Source organism: Lycium ferocissimum, chromosome 12 (assembly GCF_029784015.1).
Source record: "Lycium ferocissimum isolate CSIRO_LF1 chromosome 12, AGI_CSIRO_Lferr_CH_V1, whole genome shotgun sequence".
NCBI classification, from domain to species: domain Eukaryota; kingdom Viridiplantae; phylum Streptophyta; class Magnoliopsida; order Solanales; family Solanaceae; genus Lycium; species Lycium ferocissimum.
The window spans coordinates 27,314,303-27,329,015 of NC_081353.1; the positions used below are offsets into that span (position 1 = coordinate 27,314,303).

Below are 14,713 nucleotides of genomic sequence, written 5' to 3' on the forward strand. Positions count from 1 at the left end.
CGGGTCATCCCTACATTTCTTAGATGACTCTTCTTCTATGCAAAAACGAATTCAAAATTTAAAATTTATGATTTTTTTTACAACAACTACAAGTTAATATTATAATAATGATTACATTTATAATTTTTTTAAAATATAATAAAAATATTAAATTCACGTGAACTCGTAAACGGGACCTAGATGCGCCTGCTTCTCTGTCCCTTTAATTTAAGGCAGATATTTTCAGAGGGTCGTTAAGACTTTTAATTTTATTTATATATGTATGTGTTAATTAATGACTACTTTCCTTTTTTACAATAATAATATTCGGTTGAAGCTAATCTCTTTATCTTTCTCATCTCTGACGTGGATACCTCGTCTATAGTTATCCTCTACTGGCTATATTATGTAGCGTGTTATTCACACAATCTCAAATTTTTCTTACCTTTTTGCACCTTGCATCTTACTTAAAACAAAAAACATTAATTGCTTGGATAATATAGTTATTGGTTTTTTGTTTTTATCTCCTCATCTTCTATTCTCAAATTAAAGAAAATTGAGTAAAGAAAAGTTTGTTTAATCATTTAAATAATAATAGTGTTTACCAAATTTAGGTAATCAATTGAATTTGTAAGTGAGGTATAGGATATGTGGATGAACTTTAATCTATTATGGGCTAATATGAACGTATGAGAATTCGTATGTAAAGATAAGAATATGTGTATGTATGTATATTTCAACAACTTGAGCTAAGATGTAAACGTTGATGATTAGAGCTAATATGTTATTGAAATAATTATAACTTCACGGATTCGGATCGAAGAGAAAGAAAAACAATGCTTTAATGTATTTTTTGCTATTACAATATTCTAGATCTTAAGAAGCCAACCCTCCAAAGTAGGGAAAATGCCCCCCTATTTATAGTTTTTCCTTCTATACAACATAAAACCCTTTTAGAATAAAGAAAACCCTAAAAGGATAAGGTTGGGCCTTACGGTGCGACGTAAATACGGCGATACATATTTTCTTGACACGTGGCAATTTTATAGCTGCTCAATAGGACTAATCCAATCATACTCGGTCATGGAGAAACCGGACTAACGGCCACGATCAATTCGGTCATGGAGTAGCAGGAGCTAACGACCATGATCGACTCGGCCATGGAGAAATCGGACTAGGCTCCGCAGGAGTTTGTCCGGATAAATCGGACCATACGATTTTCCTCCATTCCGATGCAATACCCGGGCCGAAACGAGTCTTTGCGCTCGTGCTTGTTTCTTCCTTCCATGATCCCGGTCTCGCACCCTCACTTGTCATTTTTACTTGTATATAAATAGTGTCATATAGGATAAATTAAGAAAATATCTTCACTACCAACAAAGATCGTGGTCGAATGGATAAAGTCCTTAGAACTTATAAACTTCAAATCGTGGATCCATTTCTAATCTTTCCATCCTTAATCATACGTCTCGAGTTTGAGCACTGAGTATGAAAACAAAAAACACGGAGTGCTTTCTTCCTCAAATGAACTTTTAGCGGCACAAATTCAAAATTATCGAAGCCCCAATATAGATACTAAACACTGAGTAAATAAATAAATAAAAAGAATATTCTCTTTTCTCCCTGTCCTATTCTTTTTGCCTTTGAGCGCAATATTTTAACTAAAAGTGACCTAATGAAAGAACTTTAAAAACTCAGAAAATTAGCAATTTCTTAATCCCCATTTTGGTGGATTTATAGTGTTTTCACACTTTCCTTCCGTTATCGAACCACGAACCTACCGATCGTGGGTGGAGTTGCTTTACCAATTGAACAACCCTCGCTTATCAAAAATTAGCAATTCAAAGCAAGGTCAACTTTTTTTTTTTTTTCCTCCAATAAATCATTATCAGAATTGGCTTTAGTTGATAATAAAACCCTAAATCCAAATAAAAAGTTACTCCATTAGACAAAAAAGTATGCATATAATTAAAAAACTAATCAATTGTTCACTTATTTACCATTCATAATTTCTTTTTTCATGTAAAAAGATAATTGGATAAACTTTTTATAATAAATAATCCCAAAGTTCTACCAAGTTAGTTCCTCAACTCTCTCTAGATCTATATAACCATATTCTCAACTATCATTTAGTAGATAAGACTCAAGATTAAATATAACAAATTAATTATTTTAGTGTTAATTATTTTTTCTCGACGAAACTCAAGACTATAAGCTGTGTCTGTTTGAAGGTTACGAAAGCTGAATTTGCAAATTCAATTTTTGAATTTTGAAAAAAGAAGTTAGTTTGACTTTCTTCGTCGAAAAAAAAAAGTTACCTTACTTTTTTAGATTTTTCAAAACTTTCAAACATTCAGAAGGGGTTATTTTTAAGAGAAAATTACGCTGTATGTTAATTGGGGCAAGAATACTATTAAAATTGACTCATTTTTTTAATTTTTACAGAAAATAACCCAAACTTCTCTTTCTTTCTTATATGTTTGTATATGTTGGTATATATTGGTATAAGTGTCTGTATATATTTGTATATGTCTGTATATTTTGGGCTATTTTTTGTAATATAAATATTGAGCTATTTTTTTACAATATAAGTGACCAACTTGTATATTTCTAAAAATTTTCATATTTTTAATATTTGAGCAATTGATTTTAATATTGTTTTAGAGAAAATCAAATAAGCATTTTCTTGAAGAAGTCAAAAAGTGGGAAAAGCTCAAGTGTTGAGAAATTTTAAACAAACCCCAACGTAAATTTCTTTACTTCCACTGCCAATTTTACTTGTCGTACCAAAAATAAATATCTCTTTTTACTATTCAATTTGAAAACAAGGACAATATTAATCACATAATTCCTAATTTACCCTTGTTATTAACTACAACAAACCCTTGTGGTGCGGCCCTTCCCCGATGTAAGCTTAATGCACTGAGATGTCCTTTATTAACTATAATCCATTCCTTAATGTATTTCTCAAAAATATTAAATTTATTTTATTCAAATCGTAATAGTAAATTTATCATTTTATTAATTACGTACTTCTTAAAGAGTGTGCCAAATAAAATATGAACAATAAAATGGGATGGAGGGGGTAATAAATTCTCAGTAGTCAATAGAATAATAAAAGAGATAATGGTCAAAACACACCTCAAGTATCACATTTTTGTGAGTTTCCTACTTGAATTGTCAGAGATTTGCGTTTAATACACAACTATCACTAATTATTTATCAAAACACATAAACTATCAAGTGTTTGCGTTTCCTATAGAAACTACAACCGATTATTTATCAAAACACATCTTGACTAGAATCTTCAGATGTGTTTTTGACCATTATTTCTTAATTTTTTTTTCAATTAATTTCTTTAATTATGGGCGTAGAGTGTCATTTGGCACCATTTAAACAAACAAAAAAAGAATGTACACCACGCATCATCAGATACTAGTCAAGTGTGTTTTAATAAGTATTCTGTGATAGTTTACGCAGGAAACACAAACACCAGATAGTTCAAAATAAAGAATAAGGGATTGACTTCTTTCTTGTAGAAAACACTCAAAAAAAAAAAAAGAGGATACTTGATCTATATAACCATATTCTCAACTATCAATTAAGTAGGTAAGACTCAGAGATTAAATATAACAAATTAATTATTTATTCTCGACGAAACTCAAGACTATAAGCTTTGCCTGTTTGAAGTTTGCAAACTCAATTTTTGAGTTTTGAAAAAAAGAAGTTAGTTTGACTTTCTTCGTCGGAAAAAGAAAAAAAAAAAGTTAACTTACTTTTTTAGATTTTTCAAAACTTTCAAAATCTAGAAGAGGTTATTATATTTTAAATATTTGAGCAATTGACTTTAATTTTTTTTTTAAATTGCTTAAAGAAAACTCAAATAACCATTTTCTTGAAGAGTCAAAAAGTGGGAAAAGCTCAAGTTTCTAGAAATTTTAAAATCAGCCCAATATGAAGTGGACAATTTTTCTTTTGGGGTGGTCTTTAAATTTTGCCCTCAAATTAACCGATCTTTAAGTTTTGCCCTTCGCCTAAAACTTATAAATTTCGGGTTTGAACCTTCACTCTGTTAAAAATTTGAAAAAAATTCGCAAGATAGAGTTTGAATTTATTCTCACCCTCGGCATACTTTTAGTTATGCTTAACTAAAAGTAAAAAATTTCGCCTTGAGACATATATTTTATTTTTGGCCAAACCCATCGACGAGATATTCATGTAGTCTCCACTTCTTTCATACTTTTAGTTAAACACTTTCATTCCTATTCCACTTGGTAGTTATCGGAGCAAAACCAACACCAAAGGGGGCGTCACCTCATTGCACATCCAATCACCCAAAAGCCCCAATTTTTAATGGTCAAAACTCCACGAATTTACAAATTAGTGAATTTACAATTAAAATGAGTTGGCATAATTTAATTTTGGCACAATTTAAATGAGCATGCACAATTTAATTAGCCACTTAATCACGTAGGAGTCGACTAGTGTTGGTTTTGCTCACTATAACGGTGCAAAAAGTGTCTAAGTTGGAAATAGAATGGCCCATCCGTTGTCTGAAATAGGCGAGAACCACTTTAGGTGCTCAAGTACTTTTAGTTTTGTCGATCGGTTTGACCTTTATTTTTTACTTTTCAAGACAAACTTTTAGTTATGCCTTAAGAAAAATTTGCCTGAGACATCTTTTAGTTATGCTTATAAAGTGTGCCAAGACATAATTAAAAGTATCCTTACGTGGGGGCGGAACTTTTTCTATAAGGCATAGACTTTTGCCTTATAAGGCAAACTTTTAGTTATGCCTTATAAAAAAGTTAAAATATGGGGGCTTTTTTAGTTATGTCTTAACTAAAAGTCCCATAAGGCATAACTAAACTATATCTTATGTATAGACGACTTTTAGTTATGCCGGATCCGGCATAACTTTAGTTTTTCCTTAAGGAGTGTATGCCGGATTCGGCATACACTCCCCCAGCCTTGTCTTGCGAAATTATTTTTTTATTTTATGCCTGAGCGGGGGTTTGAACCCAGAACCTCAGGTATTCCCCACCTTTTCAAGCGAAGGGCAAAACTTAAAGACCACAAATATGAGGGACAAAAGTAAAGACCACAAATATGAGGGGAAAAATTTAAAGACCACCCCAAAAGAAGGCAATCTGAGCAAAAAAATGATATGAAGTTATCTTGAGCCCAACCCATAAAATTTTTGGCGGGTTAGGCGGTTCATTATCTTTTGGGCCATATTTGACACCCCTAATTTTTACTATTCAATTTAAAAAACAAAGACAATATTAATCACATAATTCCTAATTTACTCTTATTATTAATTATAATCCTTTCCTCAATGTATTTCTCAAAATATTAAATTTATTATATTCAAAGCGTAATAGTAAATTTATCATTTTATTAATTACGTACTTCTTAAAGAGTGTGTCAAATCAAATATGAATAATAAAATTGGACGGAGGAGTAAATAAATTTGCAGTAGTCAATAGAATAATAAAAGAGATAATAGTCAAAACACACCTCAAGTATCACAGTTTTGTGAGTTTCCTACCTGACTGTAAGAGATTTGCGTTTAATACCAGAGCTATCACTAACTATTTATCAAAACATACTTGAACTATTAAGTGTTTGCGTTTCTTACCTAAATTATAACCAATTAATTATTAAAACACATCTCGACTAGAATCTTCAGATGTATTTTTTACCATTATTTCTTAAGTTTTTTTAAAATTTGTTTTTTTCAATTAATTTCTTTAATTATGGGCGTGGAGTGTCATTTGGCACCATTTAAAAAAAATATATATATATACACCACACATCATCAAATACCAATCAAGGTGTGTTTTGATAAATAACCGATGATAGTTTACGTAAAAAACGCAAACACTAGATAGTTCAAAATAAAGAATAAGGGACTGACTTCTATCTTGCAGAAAACTAACAAAAAAAAAACTTGACCTCCATTTTGACTATTATATCATAATAAAATTAAAAAAAATAGAAATCCAATAGTTTTGATTTTTACAACCTAACAGAAATCCATTTAAAAGGACAAACAGAAATTTTGATTTTTACAACCTAACAGAAAACCCATTTAAAAAAAAAAAAAAAATAGAAATCGATTTATTTTTATATTACCTGACTGGCTTAGCTTTAAACTATAAATACACAAACACATCTATCTTTTTATCACTTCACACATTTCTATCTCTCTACTATTTCCTTCATTTATTCGCCTGAGCTCCGTTAATCTCCCCGTCGGAGTAAAATAAAAATAAAAAAATGGGAGTGACAATTTTAACAGATCTGGGAACGGATATTTTGATTCAGAAAGGGTTATTTTTAAGAGAAAATTACACTATACGTTAATTGGAGCAACAATACTATCAAAATTGACTAATTTTTTAATTCTTACAAAAAATGATTCAAACTTTTTTTTTTTTCTCTCTCTCTCTCTGCCTTTGTTATATATTTGTATAAGTTGGTATAAGTGTCTGTATATGTTTGTATATATTTGTATTTTTTGTAATATAAATTTTAGATTATTTTTTTTACAATATAAGTGATCAACTTGTATATTTCTAAAATTTTTCATATTTTTAATATTTGAGCAATTGATTTTAAAATTGTTTAAGAGAAAATCAAATAAGCATTTTCTGGAAGAAGTCAAAAAGTGAGAAAAGCTCAAGTGTCGAGAAATTTTAAACAAACCCCAACGTAAATTCCTTTACTTCCACTGTCAATTTTACTTGTCGTACCAAAAAGAAATATCACTTTTTACTATTCAATTTGAAAACAAGGACAATGTTAATCACATAATTCCTAATTTACCCTCGTTATTAACTACAACAACCCCTTGTGGTACGGCTCTTTCCCAGACTCCGCTCATAGCATAAGCTTAATGCACTGAGATGTCCTTTATTAACTATAATCCATTCCTTAATGTATTTCTCAAAATATTAAATTTATTATATTCAAACCATAATAGTAAATTTATAATTTTATTAATTACGTACTTCTTAAAGAGTGTGCCAAATCAAATATGAACAATAAAATGGGATGGAGAGGGTAATAAATTCACAGTAGTCAATAGAATAATAAAAGAGATAATGGTGAAAACACACCTCAAGTATCACATTTTTGTGAGTTTCCTACCTCAATTGTTAGAGATTTGCGTTTAACACCTAAACTATCACTAACTATTTATCAAAACACATAAACTATCAAGTGTTTGCGTTTCCTATAGAAACTACAACTGATTATTTATCAAAACACATCTTGACTAGAATCTTCAAATGTGTTTTTGACCATTATTTCTTAATTTTTTTTCCAATTAATTTCTTTAATTATGGGCGTGGAGTGTCATTTAGCACTATTTTTAAACAAACAAAAAAACAATGTACAACACGCATCATCAAATACTAGTCAAGTATGTTTTAATAAGTAGTTGGTGATAGTTTACGTAGAAAACGCAAACACCATATAGTTCAAAATAAAGAATAAGGGACTGACTTCTTTCTTGCAGAAAACTCAAAAAAAAAAAAAAGTAGACCTGTATTTTGACTATTATATCATAATAAAATTTAAAAAATAGAAATCCCATAGTTTTGATTTTTACAACCCAACAGAAGTCCATTTAAAACAACAAACAGAAAATTTGATTTTTACAACCTAACAGACAACCCATTTTTTTTAAAAAAAAAAAAAAAATAGAAATCGATTTATCTTTATATTACCTGACTGGCTTAGCTTTACACTATAAATACACAAACACATCTATCTTTTTTATCACTTCACACAATTCTCTCTCTCTACCATTTCCTTCATTTAGTCGCCTGAGCTCCGTTAATCTCCCCTTCGGAGTAAAAAAATAAAAAATGGGAGTGACAATTTTAACAGATCTGGGAACGGATATTTTGATTCCGTTATGTGCGGTCATAGGCATAGCTTTCTCCCTTTTCCAGTGGTTTCTCGTATCAAAAGTTACGGTTAGTAGTGATAATAAGGCTGTTGGTGATGATAAGAATGGTTATGCTGAATCTTTAATTGAAGAAGAAGAAGGGATTAATGACCAAAATGTTGTTCAAAAATGCGCTGAGATTCAAAACGCCATTTCTGAAGGTAATCAATATAAATTACCATTAGCCCCCCTTTGCTTTTAGTGTTGGTTAAATACGCGACGATGTATTGTAAGTGGCAGTGTGGCCTTGCTTCCAAGATCTACTTACTGTGGTATAAAATTACCACAGCGTCCTTGCTTTTTTACTGTTGTTAAAAAAAATGAGATCTGAATGTTAAATGTCAGTATACATATATAACATCATCTCGTTATAGAAGCCATGAAATTTTCAGCTGTTCAGATTTTTTTTTTTTTTTTGATTCAAATTAAATATAATCAGCAAAATGTACAAAACTTTTGCCTTTAATTTGAATCTATTTTTTCTTTTGCTGAACAGCTGAAAATTTCAGGGCGGCTATAGTTAGGTATTATTATATATATTACTGACATTTGACGTTTAGATCTTGTTTAGATGTTATAAATAAAAGTATAAAAAAAATTATCTTTTTCTTGTACTTTTTATGTTATAAACGAAAATAAAATACTTGTTAAAAATAATTTAATCTCAATTGATTTTCATATTTCTTTAATTAGCACAGCGCCCTTGCTTTTACTGTTCAAACAATTTTAAATTCATTTATGTCGTTCTGTATATTTTACCTTTAATTTGAATCTGGTTCCTTTTTTTTTTTTTTTTTTTTTTTGCTGAACTGAATATAGCATTTTTTTTGGTTCAAATTTTGTTCAAAAAAATTTTCAACTCATTTATGTGGTTCTGTAAATTTTGCCTTTAATTTGACTCTATATTTTGCTGATAAACCTTGATGTAAGTGTTTAATTTATACTGGTAAATTTTGTTGACTGATTTTCGTGTTCTGTATGAGTAAATCTAGCAATTTTTATGCTAATGAGTACTATTTCTGTGCTTACTGTCAGTTTAAATGGAGTTATTTCTTTGTAATTTTGTTAATTTAATTGTGTTTGCTTTTGTTTGCTGTGAGATTTCGGATGGAATATGCTGATTTATGTTTAACATTAGTATTTCATAATAAGGGGTGTTTTTACCTTTTCATTTTATTTTAAACTAAGTGGTCTTTCATAAAATCAAAGAAGGGATTTATTTTTTCTTCCAATTTTACCCTTATTTAAATCAGTGGAGTTTTACATAATCAAGAAACCACTAAAGATCTACCCCTTCCGTCACGATTTAAGTGTCTTAGTTTGACTGGATATAAAGTTTAAAGAATAAAAAGAGACTTTTAAATTTTATGGTCTTAAATTAAAGATCTGTATAATATACTAAAATGGTGGTTTTAAACTTGCCATTTGAATTGTCAACTTTAAAATTTAGTAACAGTAATTTTTTTTAGTAACAGTAAAACCACCACTTATATAGTAGTAATAAAAATGGAGGGAGTAGTAGTAAGTATTTTCTTTGCTGATAAATAAAGATCTAGCTTCTTCGTTCATTGCGTGTTGTTATCATTATTAAATTATGTAATTCTCTCTTGCTTTTCTGACACGTTTTTGTATAGACTTAGACTTTACTGTTGGTCTTTAATTATTGTGGAAATTTCTTAGTTGTGTGATTATGAAGGGAATAATTAATTCCAAATTAGGTACTATTCCAAGCAACCTTTATTACCTAAATAAATAATTCCTAGTTGCTCGTAAACACTTGCTTGTCGGTGTTAAATAGATCTAAGTTGCCGTGTTAGGTTGGGAACTAGTTATCATCACTTTCACGTGTCACCTCTATAATATTGAAGGCTACCTAAATGTCAAGACTGTTGATTTTGAGATACTTTAATGCTTAAATTCTTTTTGCTAATTATACATTAAGATTAAAAATAATAATTCTTTTTTGATTATCTTATGGAGTTAAGTATTACCCGTCCCAACTCATCTGATATACTTTCCTTTTGAGTCTGTAATAATTCTTTTTTGATTATCCTATGGAGTTAAGTATTACCCGTCTCGGTTCAGAATATACATTTTTTTTTTTAGTAAATTTAATTTGAAACCTTAATGAAATGATTTACAGCCACACAAATATCTATGACTTGTTTTAAACCACAAGTTTCAAAAGTTTTTTTTCTTTCTTAAAATCCGTACCTAGTCAAACTATATCACATAATTAGGACCGAGGGAGTAGATCTGAGCATTGTCTGATACTCCCTCTGTTTTAATTTGTTTGTATGGTTTTTATTTGGCACGAAGTTTAAGACAGTAAATAATACTTTTGAATGTTGCGGTCATAAACTAAAGATATGTAGAATGTATCAAAATGCTTATTCAAGAGTTGCTAAAAAAGAAAAGAGGCATTTTTTAAAACGGACTAAAAAGGAAAGTATAGACAAATTGAAACGGAGGGAGTAACTTCATAGGAAAAGGTAAATATTGTGTTCAGAGGGATGAAAATGCACTGATTGATGGCCATTTCAGAATATTAAATCAACAAAGAAAAGAAATTAGAGGGGTTTTAATATCTCAAATCAGAGAGATCTGAAATTTTTTCACTTGCAATGGGACTGCATTCCTTTTGCTGTTTCATTTTTGTGGACAAGCCATTGCTTCCCTTACTAATGTGGAAAGAAAAATGGACCAAAAAAAAACTTATTAAAAAAAAAAAAAAAAAAAAGAATGAAAAAGAACAAAAAATGAAGTGAAAAAATGGGAAAATCTGGTTTCATTTGCTAGATTTTGTAAAAAGTTGAACAGTTACTTGTTTCACTTGCTAAATTTTTGTTTTAAGTTTCATTTATTTTTTTAACTTTTGTAATTCGTTTTCCGGACCATTTATTTGGACCATATTTGGTGGGAAACTGCAAAGCTAGATACTTATTGGTAAGTTATTTTGCCTGATTAGTTAGCGTAGACGAGGAACTGTTACCTGACTATTAACTTTTGCAGTGGATTCTTCGTGACGTTAACTGTTGAATCTATTTATACCACAGGATCAACGTCATTTCTCTTTACAATGTACCAGTATGTTGGTATTTTCATGGTTGCTTTTGCAATCTTGATCTTCGTTTTCCTCGGCTCTGTTGAGGGTTTCAGCACAAAGGACCAGCCTTGTACATATGACATCACCAAAACTTGCAAGCCAGCTCTTGCCACTGCTGCCTTCAGCACCGTATCCTTCTTGCTTGGTGCTGTTACCTCTGTGGTGTCCGGGTTCCTTGGAATGAAAATTGCTACATATGCAAATGCCAGAACTACCTTGGAGGCTAGAAAAGGTGTCAGCAAGGCTTTTATTGTTGCATTCAGATCTGGTGCTGTGATGGGTTTCCTTCTTGCTGCAAACGGTCTTTTGGTTTTGTTCATAACCATCCTTCTATTTAAGATGTACTACGGTGACGACTGGGAAGGTCTATTTGAGGCTATAACTGGTTATGGTCTTGGTGGATCTTCAATGGCTCTCTTTGGTAGAGTTGGTGGAGGAATTTATACCAAGGCAGCTGATGTTGGAGCTGATCTTGTGGGCAAGGTGGAGAGAAACATCCCTGAAGACGATCCTAGAAACCCAGCGGTATGGTTATTTATCTATTAGAATGTAAAGATCTACGTAGAACTGATTTTCTAGTTAGCCTTATTAAAAAGCTTCTTTTCTTGTTAGTTCTAAAGTGTAAATTGTCTCTCAGGTGATTGCTGACAATGTTGGTGACAATGTCGGAGATATTGCTGGTATGGGATCAGATCTGTTTGGATCATATGCAGAATCATCCTGTGCAGCTCTTGTTGTTGCTTCAATCTCCTCCTTTGGTGTCAATCATGAGTTCACAGCTATGCTATATCCCCTTCTCATCAGCTCTGTTGGCATCCTCGTATGTTTGCTTACCACCTTATTTGCTACCGATTTCTTTGAAGTCAAGGCTGTTAAGGAAATTGAGCCAGCATTGAAGAAGCAACTCGTTATCTCAACTGTCCTCATGACGATTGGAATTGCTATTGTTAGTTGGGTCGCTCTTCCATCGACCTTCACAATATTCAATTTCGGAGTTCAGAAAGAAGTACAAAGCTGGTAAGTCTAAACTTGGTCATGTGACACTTCGTGCATTGTTTATATATTGGTTCACATTATTTGGGATTTGGTTGTGAAAGAATGGAAGTTGTAAGCACTTGAATGGATAATTAAGCTGCTGTTTTGAGCTTCCTTTCCCTGTCTTTTAAAATATTTAATACTGAGGCTCACATGTATCCAATCTGATTTTGAACTTGCAGGCAGTTGTTCTTGTGTGTCGCAGTTGGTTTGTGGGCCGGACTTGTTATTGGGTTTGTCACTGAGTACTATACCAGCAATGCGTACAGGTGGGTACCTGGTTTTTGTAGTCACGTTTTTAGATTCTTTGGCTCTTGTATATCAGATATTGAAGTTTTGTTCTTTTTCTCCTTCCCCAGCCCTGTGCAAGATGTTGCTGATTCATGCCGCACTGGTGCTGCCACTAATGTTATTTTTGGCCTTGCCTTGGGTTACAAATCAGTTATCATCCCCATTTTTGCCATTGCAATCAGTATCTTTGTTAGCTTCAGCTTTGCTGCAATGTACGGCATTGCAGTTGCTGCCCTTGGAATGCTGAGCACTATCGCCACTGGTTTGGCAATTGATGCATATGGTCCCATTAGTGACAATGCAGGAGGCATTGCTGAGATGGCTGGAATGAGCCACAGAATCAGAGAGAGAACTGATGCACTTGATGCTGCAGGAAACACTACTGCTGCTATTGGAAAGGTAAATTAAATTCACTTCCTACTCTACACTAAGCATTGTGAGGTTTAGTTGGAAGTCGCTATATTACCTTGAAATGACAAACTTCCTTTGTACATATAATGATAACAGGGATTTGCCATTGGTTCTGCTGCTCTCGTATCTCTGGCCCTCTTTGGGGCATTTGTCAGCCGGGCAGCAATTTCCACTGTAGATGTCTTGACACCTAAAGTATTTATTGGTTTGCTAGTCGGTGCTATGCTTCCTTATTGGTTCTCCGCCATGACAATGAAGAGTGTTGGAAGCGCTGCTCTTAAGATGGTTGAGGAAGTGCGCAGGCAATTCAACACCATCCCTGGTCTCATGGAAGGAACTGCCAAGCCCGACTATGCCACCTGTGTCAAGATCTCCACAGATGCATCAATCAAGGAGATGATCCCACCTGGTTGTCTTGTCATGCTCACTCCATTGATTGTTGGGATCTTGTTTGGTGTCGAAACACTGTCTGGTGTGCTCGCAGGATCTCTTGTCTCTGGTGTACAGGTAAAACATATCGAAAATTGAGAATGTGCTTTTAAATAACTTCAAATGGTCTAAATCTCTAATCCTGGATGAACTTTGTTCTTGTAGATTGCCATCTCTGCATCTAACACTGGTGGTGCCTGGGATAATGCTAAGAAGTACATTGAGGTAAAATATTTTTGTTGGACCTTTCACTTGGACTGTGCTATAGAAATTATGATTCAACTCTTAGGGGTCGTTTAATACTATTCTAATACACACTATTCAGTACTATTTAGAAAATATGCAATGCATGTTAGTTAATGCGACAAACCAAACAGTCGGTAAAAAATAATGCCAACATAACTAATCCCAGCATTACTAATACATGCTTGTGCACCCTACTAAGCAACCCCTTGATGATTTTGATCTTTGAATGATAGGCTGGAGCCTCAGAACATGCAAGAACTCTTGGCCCCAAGGGATCTGATGCACACAAAGCTGCTGTTATTGGTGACACTGTTGGTGACCCTCTCAAGGACACATCTGGACCATCATTGAACATTCTTATCAAGCTGATGGCTGTCGAGTCCCTCGTGTTCGCTCCATTCTTCGCCACCCACGGTGGTCTCCTCTTCAAGTTGTTTTAAGACGAATGCAACTCCTTTTGTCACATGACTGTATCACGAATCTATCGTTCCTCTCTCTCTCTCTCCCCTTATTTCGTTCAAACTTCCTTTCAAGCAATTTTTCGTGTTTTTAGTAGCTAGAATGTTGGGAATTAGCATATGATGTAGGCTATGGAGGAAGATATTCGCGAAAATGCGCGTCGATGATAATGGTGATGATGGTAAGGGTGAAATGTTTTTTGCAGAGTTCAGAAGAAACATCAATGTTCTTTCCTAGAGTAATTGTACCAGTCTTTTTTTGTCAAAAATACCTTGTTGTCTTGCCCTTTGTGGGTGTTAAATTTTTGAATACTTTGAGTTTTATGCGCATTTATCTTTTCTTCACCACAATCTACAAGTAACATGAGGGAGAGGCACCATTCAAATCTCTAGATTCTCAATAAATCTATTGAAAAAAAAAATCTTGTCGTGTTCTATTTGAACACCACTACATAATATGTACTCTTTTTAAAAATTAATCAGCTTATACCCAGTTCTTGCAAACATGAAACGAAATACGCGTTATCTCTTCTCCCTATGAAAAAGTAGTTTAATGAAGTGAGTGTGATTGGAAAAGTTCGAAAATATTGGCAAATCATCATCATCATCGTGAATGAGTTTGTTGTATTTGTTATTGTTTTGACAAATTGACGATTGAAGTTTTTCTGGAATAGACTTGGGCGTTAATCGTATCTTGAATTGTTGAACTTCAAAGAACAAGATTGACAAAATATCTCCTTCAGATGTCGTATATCTTTGTTAAAAACTGAGCAGACTTGTAAAAAAAATAAACTTAGA

The 14,713-nt window shown here is 32.5% G+C and overlaps 1 protein-coding gene across 2 annotated transcripts; it reads left to right on the top strand.

The window, feature by feature from the left end:
• The first annotated feature begins 6,175 nt into the window (after positions 1-6,175).
• Positions 6,176-14,245, top strand: LOC132040180 (pyrophosphate-energized vacuolar membrane proton pump-like). 2 transcript variants are annotated; one of them, XM_059430802.1, is made up of 9 exons: positions 6,176-6,250; positions 7,852-8,100; positions 10,996-11,570; positions 11,683-12,062; positions 12,263-12,349; positions 12,440-12,770; positions 12,879-13,289; positions 13,377-13,436; positions 13,691-14,245. In XM_059430802.1, the coding sequence occupies exons 2-9, from the start codon at positions 7,857-7,859 to the stop codon at positions 13,895-13,897; spliced, it is 2,295 nt and encodes a 764-aa protein (XP_059286785.1). In that variant the 5' UTR covers positions 6,176-6,250; positions 7,852-7,856; the 3' UTR covers positions 13,898-14,245. The 2 variants fall into 2 exon arrangements, with proteins under 2 accessions (XP_059286785.1, XP_059286784.1); XM_059430801.1 differs by lacking the exon at positions 6,176-6,250 and having other exon boundaries at positions 7,807-8,100.
• Positions 14,246-14,713: the final 468 nt, after the last annotated feature.

What these genes read in the sequence shown, in the direction of transcription:
- LOC132040180 (XM_059430802.1), top strand. Translation starts at nt 7,857, where the DNA reads ATGGGAGTGACAATTTTAACAGATCTGGGAACGGATATTTTGATTCCG. An exon ending in CAGAAAGAAGTACAAAGCTG is followed by an intron (nt 12,063 to 12,262) that starts GTAAGTCTAAAC and finishes TTGAACTTGCAG; the next exon opens with GCAGTTGTTCTTGTGTGTCG. An exon ending in CTCTTGTCTCTGGTGTACAG is followed by an intron (nt 13,290 to 13,376) that starts GTAAAACATATC and finishes TTGTTCTTGTAG; the next exon opens with ATTGCCATCTCTGCATCTAA.